The sequence below is a fragment of the Bemisia tabaci genome, chromosome 5, assembly GCF_918797505.1.
Source record: "Bemisia tabaci chromosome 5, PGI_BMITA_v3".
NCBI classification, from domain to species: domain Eukaryota; kingdom Metazoa; phylum Arthropoda; class Insecta; order Hemiptera; family Aleyrodidae; genus Bemisia; species Bemisia tabaci.
The window spans coordinates 25163156-25183388 of NC_092797.1; the positions used below are offsets into that span (position 1 = coordinate 25163156).

The 20233-nt window shown below is 39.1% G+C and overlaps 2 protein-coding genes across 8 annotated transcripts; one reads left to right on the forward strand and one right to left on the reverse strand.

The window, feature by feature from the left end:
* Positions 1-112: 112 nt before the first annotated feature.
* LOC140224605 (uncharacterized) lies at positions 113-5410 on the reverse strand. 4 transcript variants are annotated; one of them, XM_072300462.1, is made up of 4 exons: positions 4657-5410; positions 2854-2997; positions 2142-2269; positions 113-1776 (listed from the first exon to the last, which is right to left on the reverse strand). In XM_072300462.1, the coding sequence occupies exons 1-4, from the start codon at positions 4679-4681 to the stop codon at positions 1747-1749; spliced, it is 327 nt and encodes a 108-aa protein (XP_072156563.1). In that variant the 5' UTR covers positions 4682-5410; the 3' UTR covers positions 113-1746. The 4 variants fall into 4 exon arrangements, 3 of the variants coding, with proteins under 3 accessions (XP_072156563.1, XP_072156562.1, XP_072156561.1); XM_072300461.1 differs by having other exon boundaries at positions 113-2269; positions 4871-5410; XM_072300460.1 differs by having other exon boundaries at positions 113-2269.
* A 138-nt stretch (positions 5411-5548) lies between these two features.
* LOC140224606 (uncharacterized) lies at positions 5549-11182 on the forward strand. 4 transcript variants are annotated; one of them, XR_011899890.1, is made up of 4 exons: positions 5549-5826; positions 6526-6683; positions 7254-8772; positions 10068-11181. XR_011899890.1 is itself a non-coding variant. In XM_072300464.1 (4 exons), exons 1-3 carry the CDS (start codon positions 5816-5818, stop codon positions 7469-7471), a joined length of 369 nt encoding a protein of 122 aa, XP_072156565.1. In that variant the 5' UTR covers positions 5550-5815; the 3' UTR covers positions 7472-8772; positions 10068-11182. The 4 variants fall into 4 exon arrangements, 2 of the variants coding, with proteins under 2 accessions (XP_072156565.1, XP_072156566.1); XM_072300464.1 differs by having other exon boundaries at positions 5550-5822; positions 6526-6669; positions 10068-11182; XR_011899889.1 differs by lacking the exon at positions 5549-5826 and adding an exon at positions 5842-5998.
* Positions 11183-20233: the final 9051 nt, after the last annotated feature.

A 20233-nucleotide genomic window follows, 5' to 3' on the forward strand; every position in this document is an offset into this window, starting at 1 on the left:
GCTTCTTCCGGAACCAAAGCAAGTCTTCCAAGCATTTGAAGGTTGAGGGCAAAATCGGGGTCTTCGCTGTATTGAGATTGTACACTGAAAAAAAAGGAGCTTGGATCAAGCATCATAATTCTTGAGTTTGCCGCCAAGAATTTTCTTTATCTTTCTTTAAGCTGACTTTTTCTTGAATCAAGAAAAATAATGCTTGGGTTAAGCAAAAAAGTAGCTTATATTAACCAGCAAAATTCTTGATTTAAGAAGAAATACTTCCTGGCGGCAAATTTAGGATTCTTTTTTTTCCAGTGTAGTCCGGATGATTGTATATGACGCCAATTACACTGGGAGAAGTGAAAGTAGCAACCTCTGATTTCACATTCTGGAAAAACTCTTGAGAATGCGTTCGCAACAGCTTTTTCGAAGTCGATCATCATGGTATCGGGTTTCAGGGACGGTAATTTTCACCGTACCTATGAATCCGAGTGTTGTTGAACAGCAGTGTGAGGGTATAAATTGACATCATTACCTATGAAACAGCAGTTTGTCCGCAATGTATCCTCAAAAATGGAGCTCAATTGATAACATTGTAAAACGCACTTTGATCTCCATTCAACTGCCCTGCTAAAAATTTTTCATGGAATTCCATGGTATTCCGTGCTGTTTCTCATGGAATCCCATGGTGAAGACACGGAACTCCATGGAGACTCCATGAAGACTCCATGGAGGAGGCACGGAACTCCATGGTGACTCTTTGGGTTTCCGTGGAGACTGCATGGGATTCCATGGTGGCAGCAGGAGATTCCGTGGTGGCTACATGGAATTTCAAGGGAGCGTAACGGAATAGCAGAGAACATGCATTGGAACACCGCGAAACACTAGAGACCACCACAAGAATAAACATGGTAATCTGTAAGCCTTTGATCATTGACAATCAGCAACTATTTGCTGTTTCGTTATGGATCATAGAATTAAGTTGAATTACTCACCGAAGTTCACAAGTGAGGGCCACTAAAATGTTTCATGTCATCAGTTATCACAGAATAAGTCTTCATTAGTGCACTGAAATTTCTACAACCATGGCATTCCCAAGACAATGCCCACTATTTAACGATAATTTAATAATTGTACCAGTAGGTAGCAACTACTTTCTGTACGGAGAATGTTTTCATTTAAAATATGATGAACTCAGAGATTTGCTATGGTTGACAGAGATGTAATAATAATTTGCTGCTTATACTCTGTTTAAGACAACTGAAATAACCGCAATAGTTTGTCAAAAAACAGAAAACACGCAGCTTCTTCGAACCTGTAGGTACAGCTTTAAAGTCTGTCAATTAGAGACCAAACGTCTGTGTTTTGAAAGATTAGTTTAGACACTAACTATTCAATAGGATCGCCTTTACTGAGGCTCAACCGTCATACTTCCAAATCTCCTGTGTGAAACCAACATTGAATTGTAGAAAGAACCGAATAGCGGTATCCCTAGAGAAAATATTACCTCGCAGCGAGCTCGCAGACAGCTCGCAGCATATTTTGGACCTCGCGGTTAGGAAACTCCTCGCAGTTAGGTGATGACCTTGCCAAGACCTCGCAGTGAGGAAGTCGGTTAGGCATGGACCTCGCCGCGAGGTGCTGACAGCTCACGGCGAGGACCTCGCCTCGCCGATAGGTTAGGAGACCTCGCCGATAGGTGAGAGGACCTCGCAGATAGGTGAGAGGACCTCGCAGTTAGGTTGGCTCCTATCCACTGGGTGAGAGTCCTCACAGTAGGTATATTAGCCAGCAGGTAACCTGACCACAGAGGTAAACACAGGTTCAGAGCCTCATTAAAAATTAAGGATCAATTGCAGCATCTAATATATACTGATAAAAATGTTAAAAAAGTTTTTGAATTTGAAAGAAAAATTGTATTTAATTCAAAAGCACATTCCTTGGCTCAAAACAATGTGGGTCAGTGAACTGAAATTGTTCTGTATACCAAAAAAGTGCCTTAAAATTAAACACAATTTTTTATTTATTTATTTTTTTTTTTTTTTTTAGAAAAAAAAACAAAAAAAACCTACCAATCAAAACTTTTTTAACCTTTTTTTTCCGTGAATCCTCTCACAAATGTTCTTATCTATTTTAGCATGCCAAAAAATAAGAATAATCTGTACCTTCTTTGCACATGGTCTTCCAAAATATTCCACACTATGAGGCATTCTTCGCTCCTTGCAAGAATAGACAAATTCCAAGAATTCAAGGATCAGGTAGTGATTTTTAGAAAAATTGCATCGTCGCTGGCCTATAAAATTAAAAAAATAATCATCATTCACCAAGGTCACACTCAAAATGAATTGTAAAAATTTCTGAATTTTGATAGTTATAAGTGAATATTTCAAGTTAAACTGACCGATTCTTTTCATTAATTTTAAGCGAGAGCTTTTCCTTCAGCATATCAATCACACATAATGTGCTGTTCCTTCTCCTTCAAGCAGGAAAATACTCATTGGAGGGAGGAATTTCCTTCAAATTTACAATGTCTAATCACTCTAGAACTGTACTCTTTGCATCAACTTTATAGTGAAGGTAAGTGGGCATTTTAAAAGCCCAAATTTAGCATGTCAGCCCTTGCAGTTAAGTCAGTAAGTATACGCATTTTCCTTACTGCTTCTTGATTATGGTCTGATGTTGCAGAACTTTTCAAAGTACTATCCATGAAAATTCAGAGGACAACCAGTTGGTGACCACATACTTTTTCATTTGTTTACATTTTTTCATTTATATTCTTATTTAAATTCAGTGGATAAAATTAAAACATAAATTACAACTGGAAACCAAGAGGTATGTAAAAAAAATTAAAAATGTTAATCACCTTACAAGACTTACTCTGTCCCTTTCTTTTCATGTTGACTCCTATTCTTTTCATGCAACTTTGGCAGGGAACAGTAGGACAGGGTCGCATATTTGGCCTGATCATTGCTAGAGCTTCGGATGGTCCTAACAAATCCTTCAACTTCTGCAGTTCAGTGTCTGGAATCAACATATCAGAGTGAACAAGTGATCCTTTAGATAAATGAAAAGTTTCCTATTTTTTCCATATTTTAACACACATATCAATTGCATATTCATTCAAGTGAATGTGAGGAAAAACAGCTGAAAATTTTCATACCCCAGACTGAAAAGACGCAGCCACTTACTTTCTACGAGCAGGTCTATGCTGAGAGAAATTTCACGAAATTGCCACATTGGTATGCAGTTAAATCTAGTTTTGCCATGAAATTTATCCTCACATGCAGAGACTATTTACAGTAGGTAATTATTCTCACACATACAGAGACAACCATCAGCTCGACATGGCCATCATTGCCCTGATAACTCAAGAGACCGTAGATGCATACTCAATTAAAATTCATAAGTGCACACAATCCCTCCATGAGAAAGGAGATAGTAGGTACCTAGAAACAGCAGTGTGAGCTATCCTTACTTCTCCTGGAGCAAAATCCTCCCTACTTATTTTGAAATTGTCATGCCTCAAGGAGAAAAATTCTATTACTTACAGTGCACACTTGTTGTTAGTCCGAAAATGATTCCTCCTCCGTCTCTTCACACATTCCAAAAGGACACATATTAAAGTCTAATTCCAAAGTAGATTTCCACAGGTTTTCATCCAATAATCACTGATAAACGAAGTCAGAGGAAAATAAAAAATGCTGCTGCATAACAACTTCCAACGTAGATTTTCACATGTTTTCACTGTTATCACTGTTTTCACTCACATATCATTAACATCATCTCAATTACTCAATTTTTCGAAGTGCAAAGCTTCATTGTTGATTGTAAACAAACTGCAGACCACCACACTGCATAGGTTATGTTATGGTACACGAGTGGAATTTTGATTGCCAGATGGTGAGTAAAATATATCAAAAAAATATCTGGTTGCCCGCTATTACGCAGTCTGCTTTCTATTATTCTTAAGGAATTTGTCGGTGAGGCAACGCCGCTGCGTGGGACTTTTGCGCCTCTCTCAGCTGATTAAATGCACTGATGCCGATTTCACTCGCTTAATATGGATTTGAGTCTATAATGCAGTTTGCAGTTATTCTAGGTGGCGGTAGCCACCCCGGCCCAATCCTAAAAAATTCCCCTAAAAATTTGACGACCTAAAGAAAGAAAAAAAAAAAAAAAAAAAAAAAAGACGGGTGGCTGCTGCCTAACTAGTTTTACACGAAACAACGCGACCGGGCTTTTCTGCACGGTTTGCGGTCCATTAAGCTCTCCTACTAATTAAGTCGTAGAGTAAACCCCAAAAACCCTATAATATTTGGGTAGTACTAGGTAACGGCAATGGCTGATCATTAAAAACACCTATCTGCCCAGGGAAACCAATAGCTCAGTTGTTCTTTCTGTTAGATCAACCAGTAATAGTGGTTCCCGTATTGCTCTAATTTATTCAAGTAAATTGATGCGAAAGTTTATATTTGAATATAGTGCCAGAATTTCAATGCAATTCAAAAACGAAGTGCAAGGGTGTTTTTTTTTTTTTTTTTTTTTTTTTTTTTTTTTTTTTTTTAAATTTGTTTTTAAATTTATTGGAATCACTGCTCAATTACATTATGAGAGAAACGCGATAAATTTTGGAGTCTTTATGACATCAATCAGAAAATCGATGCATCACATAATACCTACCCGAAGGAATGCGTTCGCTCGTCATGAGGGTTTTTCCTGGGCAGCCCCAGCCCGCAACGGGGCTAAACGAATCTCCCAGGCTCCAAGTCCGTCTGGCGCTAATGTGCCTCTTTCTATGTAACTGCTGTATTTGGACATCCCTCCATCACATAACTCCTCATGAAAGGATGAAAGGTGTGAATAATTTTTCCCGGGTTTTCAGAATATCACTCACCTAACTTTCCGGTGCTCATAACAAAGCGCTACAAAAAAAGAAAAGTGAAGAAACTATTTTCTCTGCGGCAACTTCATTGACCCACTGACCGACCGGTCACTATAGAAGTAGAGTGACCGACTGACCGCCTTACCGATATCAGTTAGAAGTTATCAGCGTAATAGATCATTGGCAGATAGTGCCCTCCGAAAATTATTGTTTTGTTTTTTTCCCTTTCTATGGAGTAGTGGCCCGGCCCAGGGTGGCATGAAACGGAAGAAGGAAATGGAAAATTGGAAATTTCAGGGATACATTTCATGAAATTTCACGAGGCTGTGAAATATTTCATAATTTTCAGGGGCTGGAGTATGCAACCCGCACTCAAACAAACAAAAATAGAAGAAATTTACAATTTCTACATTTTACTAAACATGGAAAGGAACCGGCATTTTTCAATATCTTTCATAAATTTCTGGATTTTCATGAAATATTTCACGTGAAATTTCTAGCTTTTATTTTCCATGAAATTTTTCATGTGAAGGGATGAGCGGCTAAAATGAGACCAGCTGTCGGAACCTCTCACCCCCCCCCCCCCTTATCGGCAGAGCTTGCACAATTATTCAGCTAACTTGACAATGACGCAAAACGTTGAGCGGAGAAAGAACATCTGACTCTCAATCAGCGCAGCGTTGCCTATGTTGAACACGTTAACCGCATAGGTGCAGACGTGCAGATATCAATAATTTAATCGAATTTCTTGGGCAAAATGTGGCAACTTACCCGACCAAATGTAAACTTCACTTCACCTAACCTAGTTTGTGTGCCGCGCCGGTTTGTTTACATCGAGGTTCTTTCGTCCAAGTTATTGGGATTTCTTACGGATAAAAAGGATAAAATTGATGGATTTGTGATCCTTGAAATTGGAATATAATCTGGGTTCATTTCAAATGTGTGATACGGCGAAGCATGTATTGTAAGTAAGTAGTTACGCAGCAGCATTTTTTATTTTCCTCTGACTTCGTTTATCAGTGATTATTGGATGAAAACTTGTGGAAATCTACTTTGGAATTAGACTTTAATATGTGTCCTTTTGGAATGTGTGAAGAGACGGAGGAGGAATCATTTTCGGACTAACAACAAGTGTGCACTGTAAGTAATAGAATTTTTCTCCTTGAGGCATGACAATTTCAAAATAAGTAGGGAGGATTTTGCTCCAGGAGAAGTAAGGATAGCTCACACTGCTGTTTCTAGGTACCTACTATCTCCTTTCTCATGGAGGGATTGTGTGCACTTATGAATTTTAATTGAGTATGCATCTACGGTCTCTTGAGTTATCAGGGCAATGATGGCCATGTCGAGCTGATGGTTGTCTCTGTATGTGTGAGAATAATTACCTACTGCAAATAGTCTCTGCATGTGAGGATAAATTTCATGGCAAAACTAGATTTAACTGCATACCAATGTGGCAATTTCGTGAAATTTCTCTCAGCATAGACCTGCTCGTAGAAAGTAAGTGGCTGCGTCTTTTCAGTCTGGGGTATGAAAATTTTCAGCTGTTTTTCCTCACATTCACTTGAATGAATATGCAATTGATATGTGTGTTAAAATATGGAAAAAATAGGAAACTTTTCATTTATCTAAAGGATCACTTGTTCACTCTGATATGTTGATTCCAGACACTGAACTGCAGAAGTTGAAGGATTTGTTAGGACCATCCGAAGCTCTAGCAATGATCAGGCCAAATATGCGACCCTGTCCTACTGTTCCCTGCCAAAGTTGCATGAAAAGAATAGGAGTCAACATGAAAAGAAAGGGACAGAGTAAGTCTTGTAAGGTGATTAACATTTTTAATTTTTTTTACATACCTCTTGGTTTCCAGTTGTAATTTATGTTTTAATTTTATCCACTGAATTTAAATAAGAATATAAATGAAAAAATGTAAACAAATGAAAAAGTATGTGGTCACCAACTGGTTGTCCTCTGAATTTTCATGGATAGTACTTTGAAAAGTTCTGCAACATCAGACCATAATCAAGAAGCAGTAAGGAAAATGCGTATACTTACTGACTTAACTGCAAGGGCTGACATGCTAAATTTGGGCTTTTAAAATGCCCACTTACCTTCACTATAAAGTTGATGCAAAGAGTACAGTTCTAGAGTGATTAGACATTGTAAATTTGAAGGAAATTCCTCCCTCCAATGAGTATTTTCCTGCTTGAAGGAGAAGGAACAGCACATTATGTGTGATTGATATGCTGAAGGAAAAGCTCTCGCTTAAAATTAATGAAAAGAATCGGTCAGTTTAACTTGAAATATTCACTTATAACTATCAAAATTCAGAAATTTTTACAATTCATTTTGAGTGTGACCTTGGTGAATGATGATTATTTTTTTAATTTTATAGGCCAGCGACGATGCAATTTTTCTAAAAATCACTACCTGATCCTTGAATTCTTGGAATTTGTCTATTCTTGCAAGGAGCGAAGAATGCCTCATAGTGTGGAATATTTTGGAAGACCATGTGCAAAGAAGGTACAGATTATTCTTATTTTTTGGCATGCTAAAATAGATAAGAACATTTGTGAGAGGATTCACGGAAAAAAAAGGTTAAAAAAGTTTTGATTGGTAGGTTTTTTTTGTTTTTTTTTTCTAAAAAAAAAAAAAAAATAAATAAATAAAAAATTGTGTTTAATTTTAAGGCACTTTTTTGGTATACAGAACAATTTCAGTTCACTGACCCACATTGTTTTGAGCCAAGGAATGTGCTTTTGAATTAAATACAATTTTTCTTTCAAATTCAAAAACTTTTTTAACATTTTTATCAGTATATATTAGATGCTGCAATTGATCCTTAATTTTTAATGAGGCTCTGAACCTGTGTTTACCTCTGTGGTCAGGTTACCTGCTGGCTAATATACCTACTGTGAGGACTCTCACCCAGTGGATAGGAGCCAACCTAACTGCGAGGTCCTCTCACCTATCTGCGAGGTCCTCTCACCTATCGGCGAGGTCTCCTAACCTATCGGCGAGGCGAGGTCCTCGCCGTGAGCTGTCAGCACCTCGCGGCGAGGTCCATGCCTAACCGACTTCCTCACTGCGAGGTCTTGGCAAGGTCATCACCTAACTGCGAGGAGTTTCCTAACCGCGAGGTCCAAAATATGCTGCGAGCTGTCTGCGAGCTCGCTGCGAGGTAATATTTTCTCTAGGGTAATAGCAAAACCAATGAGAATTGAGTTGTATCTATCAGAATTTTTTCATTCTATTTCTACGCATGGTCAAAATAAAAATTTGAAGATCGATTACCAAGAGTCCATCGCGATACACTGCTGGCTTACTTTCAGGTTAATCAAAATTCACCAACTTCGAGGTAACATTACTTTCGTAACGAAGAAGACTCGAATTCGAGCTGATACTAATTAAATCACATAAAAAAATTAAAATTTGCATTACTGGCAGTGATAACCAACAACTCATCTTGTGTTTACAAAGTTATTAGTTCCGACTCCAAAACAAAACCTGCGTTGCAATCCTGCCGGCCTGCCCTGTTTCATGAGTTTCATGTTGAAATTGTATAAAAATAAAAATAAAAGCAAGAATAGAACGCAAATGTTAAAGCGTGTGAAGTATGAAACATTATCGGCGTTACGCATTTCAGTAATAAATGAGCGAATGAGTTTTTCTAGATCATGCAGATTTAAATAAAAAATCCTCAATTCAATTCGGCAAGTCAGGAGATGTGCCGCCCCGCCCTGCCCTGTCGGTATTTTGAGGTTAGGTTATCAACGAGGCGTGAATCGTCAGGCTCAATGAAGCTCTCGCAAACCATACAGTAATTCTCAGAAATTTATATATTTCTTGACTTCCTGCTTTCGCTACATCACGCCAAATCCGAGTTGAATGCAAGGGCCTTGAACTGAATCTAGGTAAGTCATGAATAACAATGATTAGCAATTCCTATTACTGAATGTAGGGATAGGCACCAATAGTGAACTATCAGCCACTGATCTGTAACCTCTCCATAGAATCATAGCATTACAGTTATTTCTGTATTTTGATAAACTATTCTAACATTCTTTGTTGAATAGTAGATTCGTATGTGCTCATCATTTTCTCTATCTTCTCCTTGGTCACTCCTCCGAGTCTGCACCCCAAACATGAACCGTGATCGATTATTGGTTACAGTCTCCCTTATCGTGTTTTCAGCACACGGTCAACATTCTAACTGCATTCCATTCCTAGCTGCTCATCAGCTCATGTCATTGTCCTCCTCAGGGATAATATCAGATATCTGTCAGATCATATGAGATCGCCATTTCCTATCGTTTGCCGAAACCCATATAGACTGTGAATAAAATTCACAGGTGAGAACTACTTAGGACTGAAAAAGAAACCTTAAATACAGGCCCTTCTAGATTTTTTTGCTGTGTGATGGAAACTAAAGCCCACCTCAGACAGTCTAGCTTTCCTCCACTTATACCGAGTGAAAAGTTGGATCGTTTGATACAGACATGAGAACATAGAGCTCGCTCATCGCATGTTGAAACAAATGTTTCTCTCCGATTAGCTCTGAATTCGCACCACTCAACAGGTAAATTCATGTAGTCAGGTGGCACCACTGGTGAATGGTGACTTAAACAATACTTTTGACGATTGTCTCAACGTATGATGCGTGAGCTCTGACATTTGTTTGAGAAGTTGAACGGAAACCTTGGTGTGACCTGACTTTCAAATTTTTGTTCAACCTCTCAAATGATCGTTGTGTTCTCGTGTTGTATTACACGATCCAACTTTTCATTTGACATGAGTGAAGGAAAAGTGACGTCTGAATTGAGCCTTAGCTATTACTTGGTATTTTTATTCAGAAATGTAAGTAGTGTGAGAGATATATCTGAAGTTACAGATGAGGCCTTAAACTTTTAACTCTAGAGGGCTAAAACATCACATCCTTATCAACGATGTTTCAGTGAATTATCAGATGTCCAATAATTTACTTCCTATTTTTATGGCTACCAATGCAATAATTGCTTTTACACACAATTTTACCAATGCTTTTTCACAAGTATTTTGTCCTATTACTAAAAATTATTTGGCTATCCTCAGAACTTATTTTAACTTCTCAAGAAATGTTGGTTGGCTTCACCTTGAGATTGTTTTAATTTAGTGCTGATCATTGGTTGTACTCATGGTTTTGATGCGCTGTACATTATTCATTTTTCAGAGCTTTCATAAAAACACACCGAGACATTTACCTGCCTTGTTCAGCTGCAGCAATCGCCATTTGTTTCCTATCATCTGGCAGTTCCTTTGATCTTATCGAACAGCCATTCGCAGGGAATTAGTGGCAACCTTTAAACCATCAAGATGCAATTAAGCTTCCCAGACAGAAACCAAAATCTACAGTTCATATTTCACTCTCTTGGCCTCTAATTTGGATAGTGTTGTGATAATTTTTGGTGCTGTTTTCCGTGCTTATTGTGAAATAATTTGAATATGTTTTCACATTGTCAACTGAATGAAATCTTATTTGAAACGTTGAGCGTGCAGTATGTGACGCGAAGGTACAGTGCGGTAGTTTCTCAATTGTTAAAAGAATTATTACATCTCTGTCAAGTATAGTTGGTACTATGTGTCTTCAAGTTGGTGAGTGTATCATTTTCATTTATTTTGATTACAAGGAAAACTTGTAAATCATCTAATTAAATACTAAAAAAACCAGCAACATTGAGTAGAACAGTTCTATGATGACTTAAAGAAACAACACCATGGTAACTTGATGGTGGAAACCTGCATGAGACACAGTGAGTGCTGTGGCAGGTTTCCACGGTGAGAATTTGCCGTGGAGAAATTTTCCATGGAGAAATTTTCCATGGTGACATTTTCCGTGGTGCTTTCCGTGGAGAAATTTTCCATGGAAAAATTTTCCGTGCCCAATTTTACGTGGAGAAATTTTCCATGGAAAACCAGCATGGAATTCCATGAAAAATTTTTAGCAGGGTGGTGAAACCGCACGGCAAAAAATCGGTATACAGTAATGATAGCTTATTTCGTGAAAATTTTTTTAAAAAAAAAGATAAGTGGGAAAAATTGCGTACTCTCTTGACAGTGATAATGACTGTTCAACTTAACAAAACTTCGAGATCTGACAGCGGAGAGCAGCGGAAAAAGTCCGCTTTTAAAGTGTCGTCCAACGAAATCCGAGTATTTTCTGACTCTCCTCTTGGCTGCAGCCTTTTTTGCAGGCGTCAGACGCCGCGGTAAAATTCTCCCAAAATATTGTATCCTAGAAATACCACGATATACCACACAAGAGATCGCCAAGACGGGAAATGCCGGAACAACTTCAACGACTTTAACGCTCCGCAGAAAAGTAGGCGAACTGACACATGCGAGTTTCTTGACTCATGGAAACTTTATTGACTGGAAAAACGCATCTCGCGTGCTGTTATGATAAATATGAAAAAGTATACCGAAACACGCACATGCGTGTTTCGGTATACTTTTTCATCTTTTTCATCTTAAACTTTATTATCTAAAAATTTGCTCATACCAAACCGCACCAGAATTTTAAATATTTAGTAGCACACATATCGATGGTGACACTGCAAAAGTTCGCATCTAGGTTGCGGTGTTTTGACATCTCCGTTTTTAATGTTATTTTCCAGAAGGAGACCTCACCAACAACATGGCTCAAAGTTCTCGCAGAACATTCTTTATAAAGACAAGAAAAATCATTGAAATTTTTAAAAAATAACGTTGACCCGTTTCCTGTGTAGAAAATAAAGTACACCAGGAAATCTGCAACGCCGCAAACCGAGATACGCGTCTTCGCAGTTCCACCATCGATATGTGCTTTTGATCAGGATCACGGCATCTTAGACGAGGATTTTTGTTTATCTTTTACGCTGTACCCACTCTCATCGCAAAAGCGAAATGATTCCAAAATATGTGGACGAAGTGTCGGTCATGCGCATGATTGGGCGGTCATCATAAGTATACCGCGAACACGATTCCACACTTAATAATTAAAGTGTAAATTCTTGTTCTTCTTGATACGAGTGGCGATCTACGGAGGGAGGGGGGGGGGAGAACGCCAAGGGAGAAAGTACGTGCGCGCGTTGCCCGTGAATGCAGTCAGCTTACGCAAGGTGCGCGCCGATGTGACGCAGGCTGGCATCTCAGCCGGGGTCGGCGTCGCGACGCGTCCAAAGGCGTCGGGAACACACACTCTCACCGTCACCATCAGCGTCGTGCTCCATTCAAATCCGGATCCGTGTCCGATGAGAGCATCATGTCAGTCGTGCAGAAATGCATTCCGGGCTAAATGCATACGGCCGCGGCTTGCAAACAAGTTCAGATTACAGGATAACGCAGGGTCAATTTGAGGAACTGCCGCCTCTAAGCAAGCACATACAGTATGCAACCGTGCTGAGAGAGAACGCCGTATGCGCCTTCAGACCTTGTCGTGTTTCCTACAATAGAGATGTCGCATGTGTGAGGGATTTGCACGATGGTGCCACTGGTTTTCTCTGAAATCATCTCCCAAACTCACAAACAGCGCTCAAAGTGAGGCCAAAATGGAGGGGATATCCCACCTTACCCTGAGAGTGTACCTCTACATCAAAACAAACTCTCCATGCAAAGATGACATTGACAGGTCTGCCACTTTATTTGGGGACTTTAAAACTGATAACTTTGCATCCCTGCTAATGTATTTGCTCCCTATCTTTGCATGGAGAGTTTGTTTTGATGTAGAGGTGGACTCTCAGGGTAGGGTGGGATATCCCCTCCATTTTAGCCTCACTGCGAGAGCTTTTTTTGAGCTTAAGAGATGATTTCAGAAAAAATCAGTGGCACCATCGTGTTTCTCGCGAACTTTCACATAAGAATCAATGGTCAAATCGCAAATCCCTCACACAAGCAACATCTCCATTTGACGAACTGCCTCTTCAAAGCGAGCGTATACAGTATACACCCGTGTTGCTGTGTTGAGGGAGAACGCCGTATGCGCCTTCAGATGCGCCGCTGCGCATTCAACAACGCAGTCCATCTTACCGCCAACTCCGGTACCGCTAGCTTTCGTGTTTTGTTTGCTTCGCTTAAACCAGTGTTCTCGTTTCAACCTCATTAACAGCTAGGGTCGACAAGAATCAATCTCGTTCATCATATCTACTTGCACAAGTCAGTACAGAGAGAAAATGAAACCGGGGTCAAGTGAGAATTGCTGCTCTCTTCTCATTTTGCCTTGACGTCGATGTAAAATTGTAAACTCACCGTTGAGTTCGAATTGACCTTGAAATTTAGAGCATCCACCGTTGGAGGATTTACAACAGGTGTTCGGCTGGCGAACGATTTCTAAGCTGCCGTTTCAATTCGAGCCGTGTCCACGATACTGCCGTGTTATTAAGGAGGAGAGCCGTATGAGCCTTCAGACGTTGCCAAGTTTCCTTCGATGAAAACCGATTTTACTAGAAAAATTGTGAATATTTTCCCACCAAATTTTTCAGACAATTTTGCACGCAATTTGATCTAAAATATCTGAAAATTTCATAGATAAATTTGCATGAATGCAGTCAAAATACATGTTTTATTAAGGGAAATTTGGCAACTCTCGAATGTTCATACAGACTTCTTCCTTAGCACGGCAGGATATGTCTTCTCCGATCACTTTGCTTGCGTCCATACTGGCTCTTACTAGTACGCCAGTACGGAGATGCCACCTCTGCCGTATTTGAGTTTTTTCTTCGAAATAGCAAAGACTTTTAGCTGTTCATACACTGATAAAAATATTTGTGTTTTTGTGTTACTTTTCGTTATAATATAGGAACTGAAACACAAACCAACACCAATTTTTGTCAACATTGAGACAGTTTGCGGTGAATTTAGCGCAGAAAAGGAAAACAATGCAAAGACCGGGAAAACGGGTTCCTTTGATTGCGATGTTGTATCAACCACTCGTTTTCTATTAAATGCCTTCAAGAAAACAAATCATTTGCATTTGCAATTGCATCTTGAAAGTTTTTGCTCTTGAAAGTTTCAACCGAAAACTAGGGTTATTTTGTGTTTTACTTCATGTATTAACCCAACTTGTGTGTTGAAATTTCTCTCGGCGTAGAGGAGATAAGAAGCGAGCAGCGAGCGTGTTTGAGTATGTTTGCGCTCAAACGTCAACATCTCTAGTCCAGCCTCCTTGTCCAACGTCCATAATTGCTCCTCTTTTATGACCTAGAACTCAAGTACCCAACTAGTAGAGTTTGGCAACCCTTCCTTTCTCTGTCGAAAAAGGTTAAACTTACTCATGAGTTGAGCCGCGTATTACGTGGTTTTCATAACATTGGGATCAAATTTTAGGGATACAACCAGACCACGTTAGTCATAGCATGCATTTTGACACGTTTCTACGAAATTTGTCGCTTGTTGTACATCATACGTGTGCTGAAGATGGATTATGTATCCGAAATGCATCCACGCATCTTGTAAATAAACATCAACTGAAGAACTCCGAGGTATGCTATATCCATTAAAATTTATTCCTAAACTTACTTGACAATCACGCCTGCTGCCCGCTCTGAAAATTCTACATATCGTCTTTTTGAATTTCACAATTTTCTTTGATTAATTTCAGTCTACGTTCGACAGGATAGAAATCTAGTACCATGGTTGATATGTTTAATTACTTGACCTTTTGGAGTGGAGCAACAAGATTATAACTTAAAAAGTAAGGTCAAATGGTGTATGTCGCGTGTTACGGAATACATATATTCTTCTAAATACTCCCTGAGACAGTTTTTCGTCTATCTTTCACTCCCCCATTTCTCCTGTCTCCTTCTAAGTTTCTTTTTGTCAAGCATTTGAGGCCTTCAGCCGATGTTTTTACTTTATCAGACGCATCTCATTTATTTAATGTTTGTTCTATCTGATCACCGGATGAGTGATGCAACAAGTTGCTTTTCTGGGCTTACGTGTCCTGTGCTGTTCGTCAAGAAACGGGACTATATGCGTTGACCATCGCAACTATGACCATGTGTCGTTTCCTCAGCTCTTGCAAGTCATTCAAAGTTATATTTCACCAAGTGCAATATTTCCATCGTTCTGTAATCCGGTATTGTGAATGAGTATGTTGTGTTCTCTCAACAGAATTCAAGTGTCATCCTTTTAAATCCGCTCCTCCAAAAATTAAAAATAATAATTTATTTGCAAAATGTCCATTTCACGTACAACGAACATGCCAGAGTTAAGAGAAGATATTATGTTACATCTACTCTCACACTGCAGTGATGTGTATTCAGCAAGCCGAAGTGGTAAAGCTACAAAAGAAAAGTTGAGGAGACTGACAAAGTAGTCCCACGACAGACAAACTTATGGGGGAAAAATATATACTAAAAAATCCTGGGGAAGAGAATAAAATTTCAACTAATCATGATTAAACGACGGATCAGCTAATCGGTTACTTACTAGTCCAATAGGTCAGTATGGCAGTTTAGTTTTGAAGACTTAATGAGCGATCAAAACCTGAGCTCGATGAGTTTGGGAGGGAGGGAAAGAGATACTTAATGGAGGAGGCAGGAACAAGGAGATGCAAAGTTTGGCTGCGGAAGCAAGGCGAGGGATTTCGAAGATGCAGATTGCAGAGTGACCTCCTGAGATCTCTTAGACCAGTCCTCAATGCCACTCAATGCATCCATAAGGTGGTCAATCTTTGACGCCTGTTTCTTACAAGTTCCTGTTAGTTCGGAAACAGTTCTTCGAAGATTTTCTATGGTTACTCAATTTCTTTTTTTCCATTCAGAAGTTTCAATTTTAGTGACATAAGGAATGGGTGTAGCCTGCGGAGTCGGAAGTAGGTTATCTTGATTATATGAGATTAGATTGTGTCGATGTGCACGAGGCGCCCAATTGCACCGCGCCAGTGACGCAAGCGACAGATCTTATCAGTTAATTGGGTAGTTGAATTTTTCTTAACATTTAGCGAAGGGAATTTTTTACTAAAAATCTCTCACTGGACTTTACAGTCCTTATGACCGGGTGCAACCCCTCGCAAAGAGCGTAGATTAGAGGGGATGGCGGCCAGTAAGCACCGGTTCTGCCTCTGTAGGAGATTTAACTAGGCAATCAGATTTTTTTTCACGTTATTCTCTAGGAATTGCAAAAGAGGAGGACGAAGTATAGTAAGCCTGTCAGTGCAAGCCTTATTGGCTAACCAACGTGTTTCACACCAGGCGATCAGTTTTAGTTGTGGCTCTTCCATTTCTTCCTGGAGGAATCTGAATTCCTCAGATTTTTGTGGACTTTTTCTAAGACAACTGTAAAGTTTTTTCATAAACCTTTTCAACTTTGATAGTCCAGTACCACATGTGCAGTTTCGTGGGTAAACCCTCGATCCATCTCAGGCCGGGGAGGGGGGGGGAGGGCTTCAAATACAAAATGGCGGCCATAATTGTATACAGAAAAGGAAAGAGCCAATAATGGAGCCTTGTGGTACCCCGGACGTGATCGGAAAGGAGTAAGCATCATAGGTGATCGTGTGATCAGAGAGATAACTTTTTATTAAGTTGACTACGTAAACAGGGGCGTTCTTTTTTTCCAGGGATGATACGATGTCTCACCATGATAGCGAGTTGAACGCACTTTTAACGTTTAGTGTTAAAATGGCAAGAGCTTTTTTACCCTTGATGTCATATTTTCCAGCAACAATATCGCGTAGTTGGTTAATCGCATCCAGAGTTGAGCGACCGGCCCTAAAGCCAAATTGTCTCTCTGAGAGGGGGTCAGTTAGTGAGGAAAGTCTACAGAGAATTAGATGTTCGAAAATCTTTCCAAGGCCGTTGAGAAGGCAGATGGGCCTATATTTTTTGGAGCCAGCCTTTTTTTGGTTTAGGTATGAGAAAAAGAATTGTCTGTTTCCATTCAATGGGAAAAATTCCAGAAAGTAAGTAGTTGTTGAACATATGAGTACAAGGGGAAATATTAGAATTAACGAAGGATTTAATAATTTCAGGAGGGATTCTATCCGGACCAGGAGCTTTCTTGGGTCTAAGGCGTGAGCACGCGCGTTTGACTTCTTCTTGCGAGAAGAGGATTATTTCTTCTTTAACAAAGGCCCTCTGCCAGGAGATGATGGGGTGTAAAGGAAAAAGTTCAGAAACAACCCTTTTGAGTTCGAATTCCGTTAATGACTCATTATCATGGGATTCAGGCGCCTTAAGCTTATTGCGCATGATTTTATAGGCCTTTCCCCAGCAATCAAGTTCCAGTTCCCCGATTAAATTGTCCCAACATTGATTTTTAGATTTGAAAATCGCGTCATTTAAGAGTTAACGAGAATTAGAAAACTCTAGATAAGCTTGATCATTTTCGGGAGATGGTTTTTTTTTATTATTTATTTTATTTTATATGAACAACGGAACTACAATGTATTAACCGTCTTAATTCTATTACTATATTAGGAGAGATGAGAATATGAACTGGTGAGTTTGACTAAGACTCTAACTAATTGTAGGCTTATAAATAGGATCTGTTTACAAACATTATTCTAATTATTGAGGAGATGGTTTGCCTTTCATTTTGTAGAGGTGTCTGCGTGATTGGAGGCATGATTTACGGAGGGACGCTATTTCGGGTGTCCACCAATAGGAAGATTTTTTCTTCGCCGACGGAAATTCATGGTAGGAATTAAACGGAACAATTTATTATATATATATTTTTTTTTTTAAATAATCAATCATTTATTAAATTTATCTACAGGGTGGAAGTGATACTTTACAGGGTATCACCCGAAGGCCTAATATACATACTAGGATAGAAAGTTCCTATAAAATACATGTTGTTTGTTATGGATTCCCCCCTGTCCCGTGATAGCTTAATTTCTAATTTAACAAAAGTTGCTTCTTGAGATCCTCAGTCTCTTAATTATTGATGTATTTGATTGACCTCGGCATCACCGTATGGTTTTTCTTCGAGGGAGGATTTATGTGGTTGGCTTGAGTTTAATAGAAGTTGCTTCCTCTTGAGGGTTTCGCGGATGAAGTGGTGGACTTTTCTCCAATTTTCTTTTGTTGAAGTCATTATTTCCATAATGTTTTGGATAGAGATGATTTGTTCTGTTTCCTTTTCCAATTTGATTCTAAGATCCTTGTTATATTCGCATGCAAAAAACGTGTGATATGGTGTGTCTTCTTCTTTTTTGTTACAATTATTACATATATTGACGCTATGTGGTAAGAACACTTTATCAAGGAACCAAAGGGTTTTGTTTCTTATGGATAAGAACACTTTCCACCATTTTAATTTACCCGTGTTCGCCAAAGAGCCAGTGATGTCAGCCCCCGACAAAGCGTGGAAGTCCGGCAGAGCGGAGGCCTTTAAAGGGCCAAGACCTTTATAAATCGGGATCAGGTCGATAAATTTCTTCATCCCTTGCCCTAGAAAAATTCCCAACTGCGGCGAAAGGACAGGCACACGTCTTAAAGCTAGCATCATAACATCCGTATCTGGTGAAAAGATATGTGTTATGTCGGTTCCATTTTGGCGCGTATACGTAGTATACCGCCTTTGCGATCGTTTCGAACCCTGCTCGATACAATAACCGAGTCCCTTAGTTCCTTACCGAAAAGTGACTACCGCGAACTTCTGAGATTTTCCAAAGCGTGTAAAAAGTTTATTTATCCATCAATAATTATGATTTAAAGTTGTTTCTCATTCTGGGGCTCATTAGTTTATGTGCAGTGAATACCAAGAGTCTACGTTACTTGGTTTTTTCAAAAAAAGCCTAAGAATGCGACGCGCTGATTTAAATTATGCATATATAAGCAGAATCAAGCGAATTGATTCGAGGATGGCTGAGCAGGTCGGCACTCTCGAAATGAGAATTTAACTCCTCCGTTTTGTTCAAAACGTTGCTTTGACAGATCTGTAACCTCGGTTATAATTTCCAAAAGTTGGTACCCGTGCTCTGATAGTGCAATCTGTGTAAGTGCAATCTGTGATGAGCCTCGAGACTCAATAGACCATTAGCTAAACGTGGCTCATACAGGAATCCACTTACCCCTCTCTTTCCCACGCTCCTGCTCACTGCGTCGGCGTCTCGACGAACAATAGCTAATGACGGTTGCCAAGCGATGCCGGGATCCTCAGCCCCTCGCAAAATTACTTACGCTTCATTAACCATTTCACCGTCACGCTAGGATTCGTCCAATTTTCAAAAAAAATTGTTTCGCGAGTTTTTAGCAATTTTTTCCTTACTCTCCGTTAAAACACGAATTAAAAGAGGTCTCATTCATAAAAATCGGCCAAATAGAAGAGAAGTTACAGTATTCGAAATCCGAAGAAATCAACAAAACTTCTCCAAACAAAAAATAAAATGAAGGGGGGAGGGGAAATGTATAAATTACAATTTAATATGATTGACCTCAGAATGTGACAAGCAATTCAATTATAAAAAGGAGAAAAAATTGAGTGAAATTACAAAAAATTAGCCTCTTGCAAGGGGCTTCCTTGTATGAGTTTTGACCTGAAGACAAGTAAATCCCGTTATATTATTAAAACGAAATTGACTCCATAGTTTAATGCCTTAGTTTCTTGAATACGATTATTTTAAGCACTCGATTTATATCAGCAATTTTACCCATGAGGTGATTTCCTGAGAGCTGATAATATCACGAATTTCTCATAGAGCCCTTCAAAAATGGCTTGCTTTTTGGGCAGCCGATTCGGCCATCAAACCGGGGTTTAAATGGAAGCTGATAATAACACAAAGCTCTGAGAACAATTTTAAGATGAGTATAGGAACGGTTTGTACATTACGAGGAGAGGCGGGCATTCTGTTCAGCATATCGATACATAAGTATTTTCACACGTAGAATTCAATTTTCACGTCAGGGAGTCGACATATTTTGATTTTTTCGATTTTATACGGAAAATTTATGGTTTTTCGGGATTGAAATTACTTACAATTGTTTCATGAAAAATGAATGCACCCAAAATGACTATAGCATTTTGACTTTCACATACCTACGTGCACTCACTAAATTGATTGGTAAATTCAAAGAGTGGGTACATCGACCTGGTATATCAAGTTTCTGCGATTTTTTACGGCAAATCGGTAGATTTTCGGGATGTGGATTGCTTACTTTCAATTCATGAATGAATAAAGCATGGACATGGTTGAGCTTCTTTGCATGAAAAGACGTTTAAAATAACAAAATCAAGACATATTTAATACAATTGCATTTATATCGAGTCAATTTCTTTTCAATAATATAACGGGATTTATAATACCGGTGATTTGGGTATTTTAACCCCAAAATACCTTTAAATCGACTTTATCTTCTAGGAATTCGACAGAATTTTTCCTTTCTTCGCTTAAATTTTTCCGTAGCACTTTTCCTC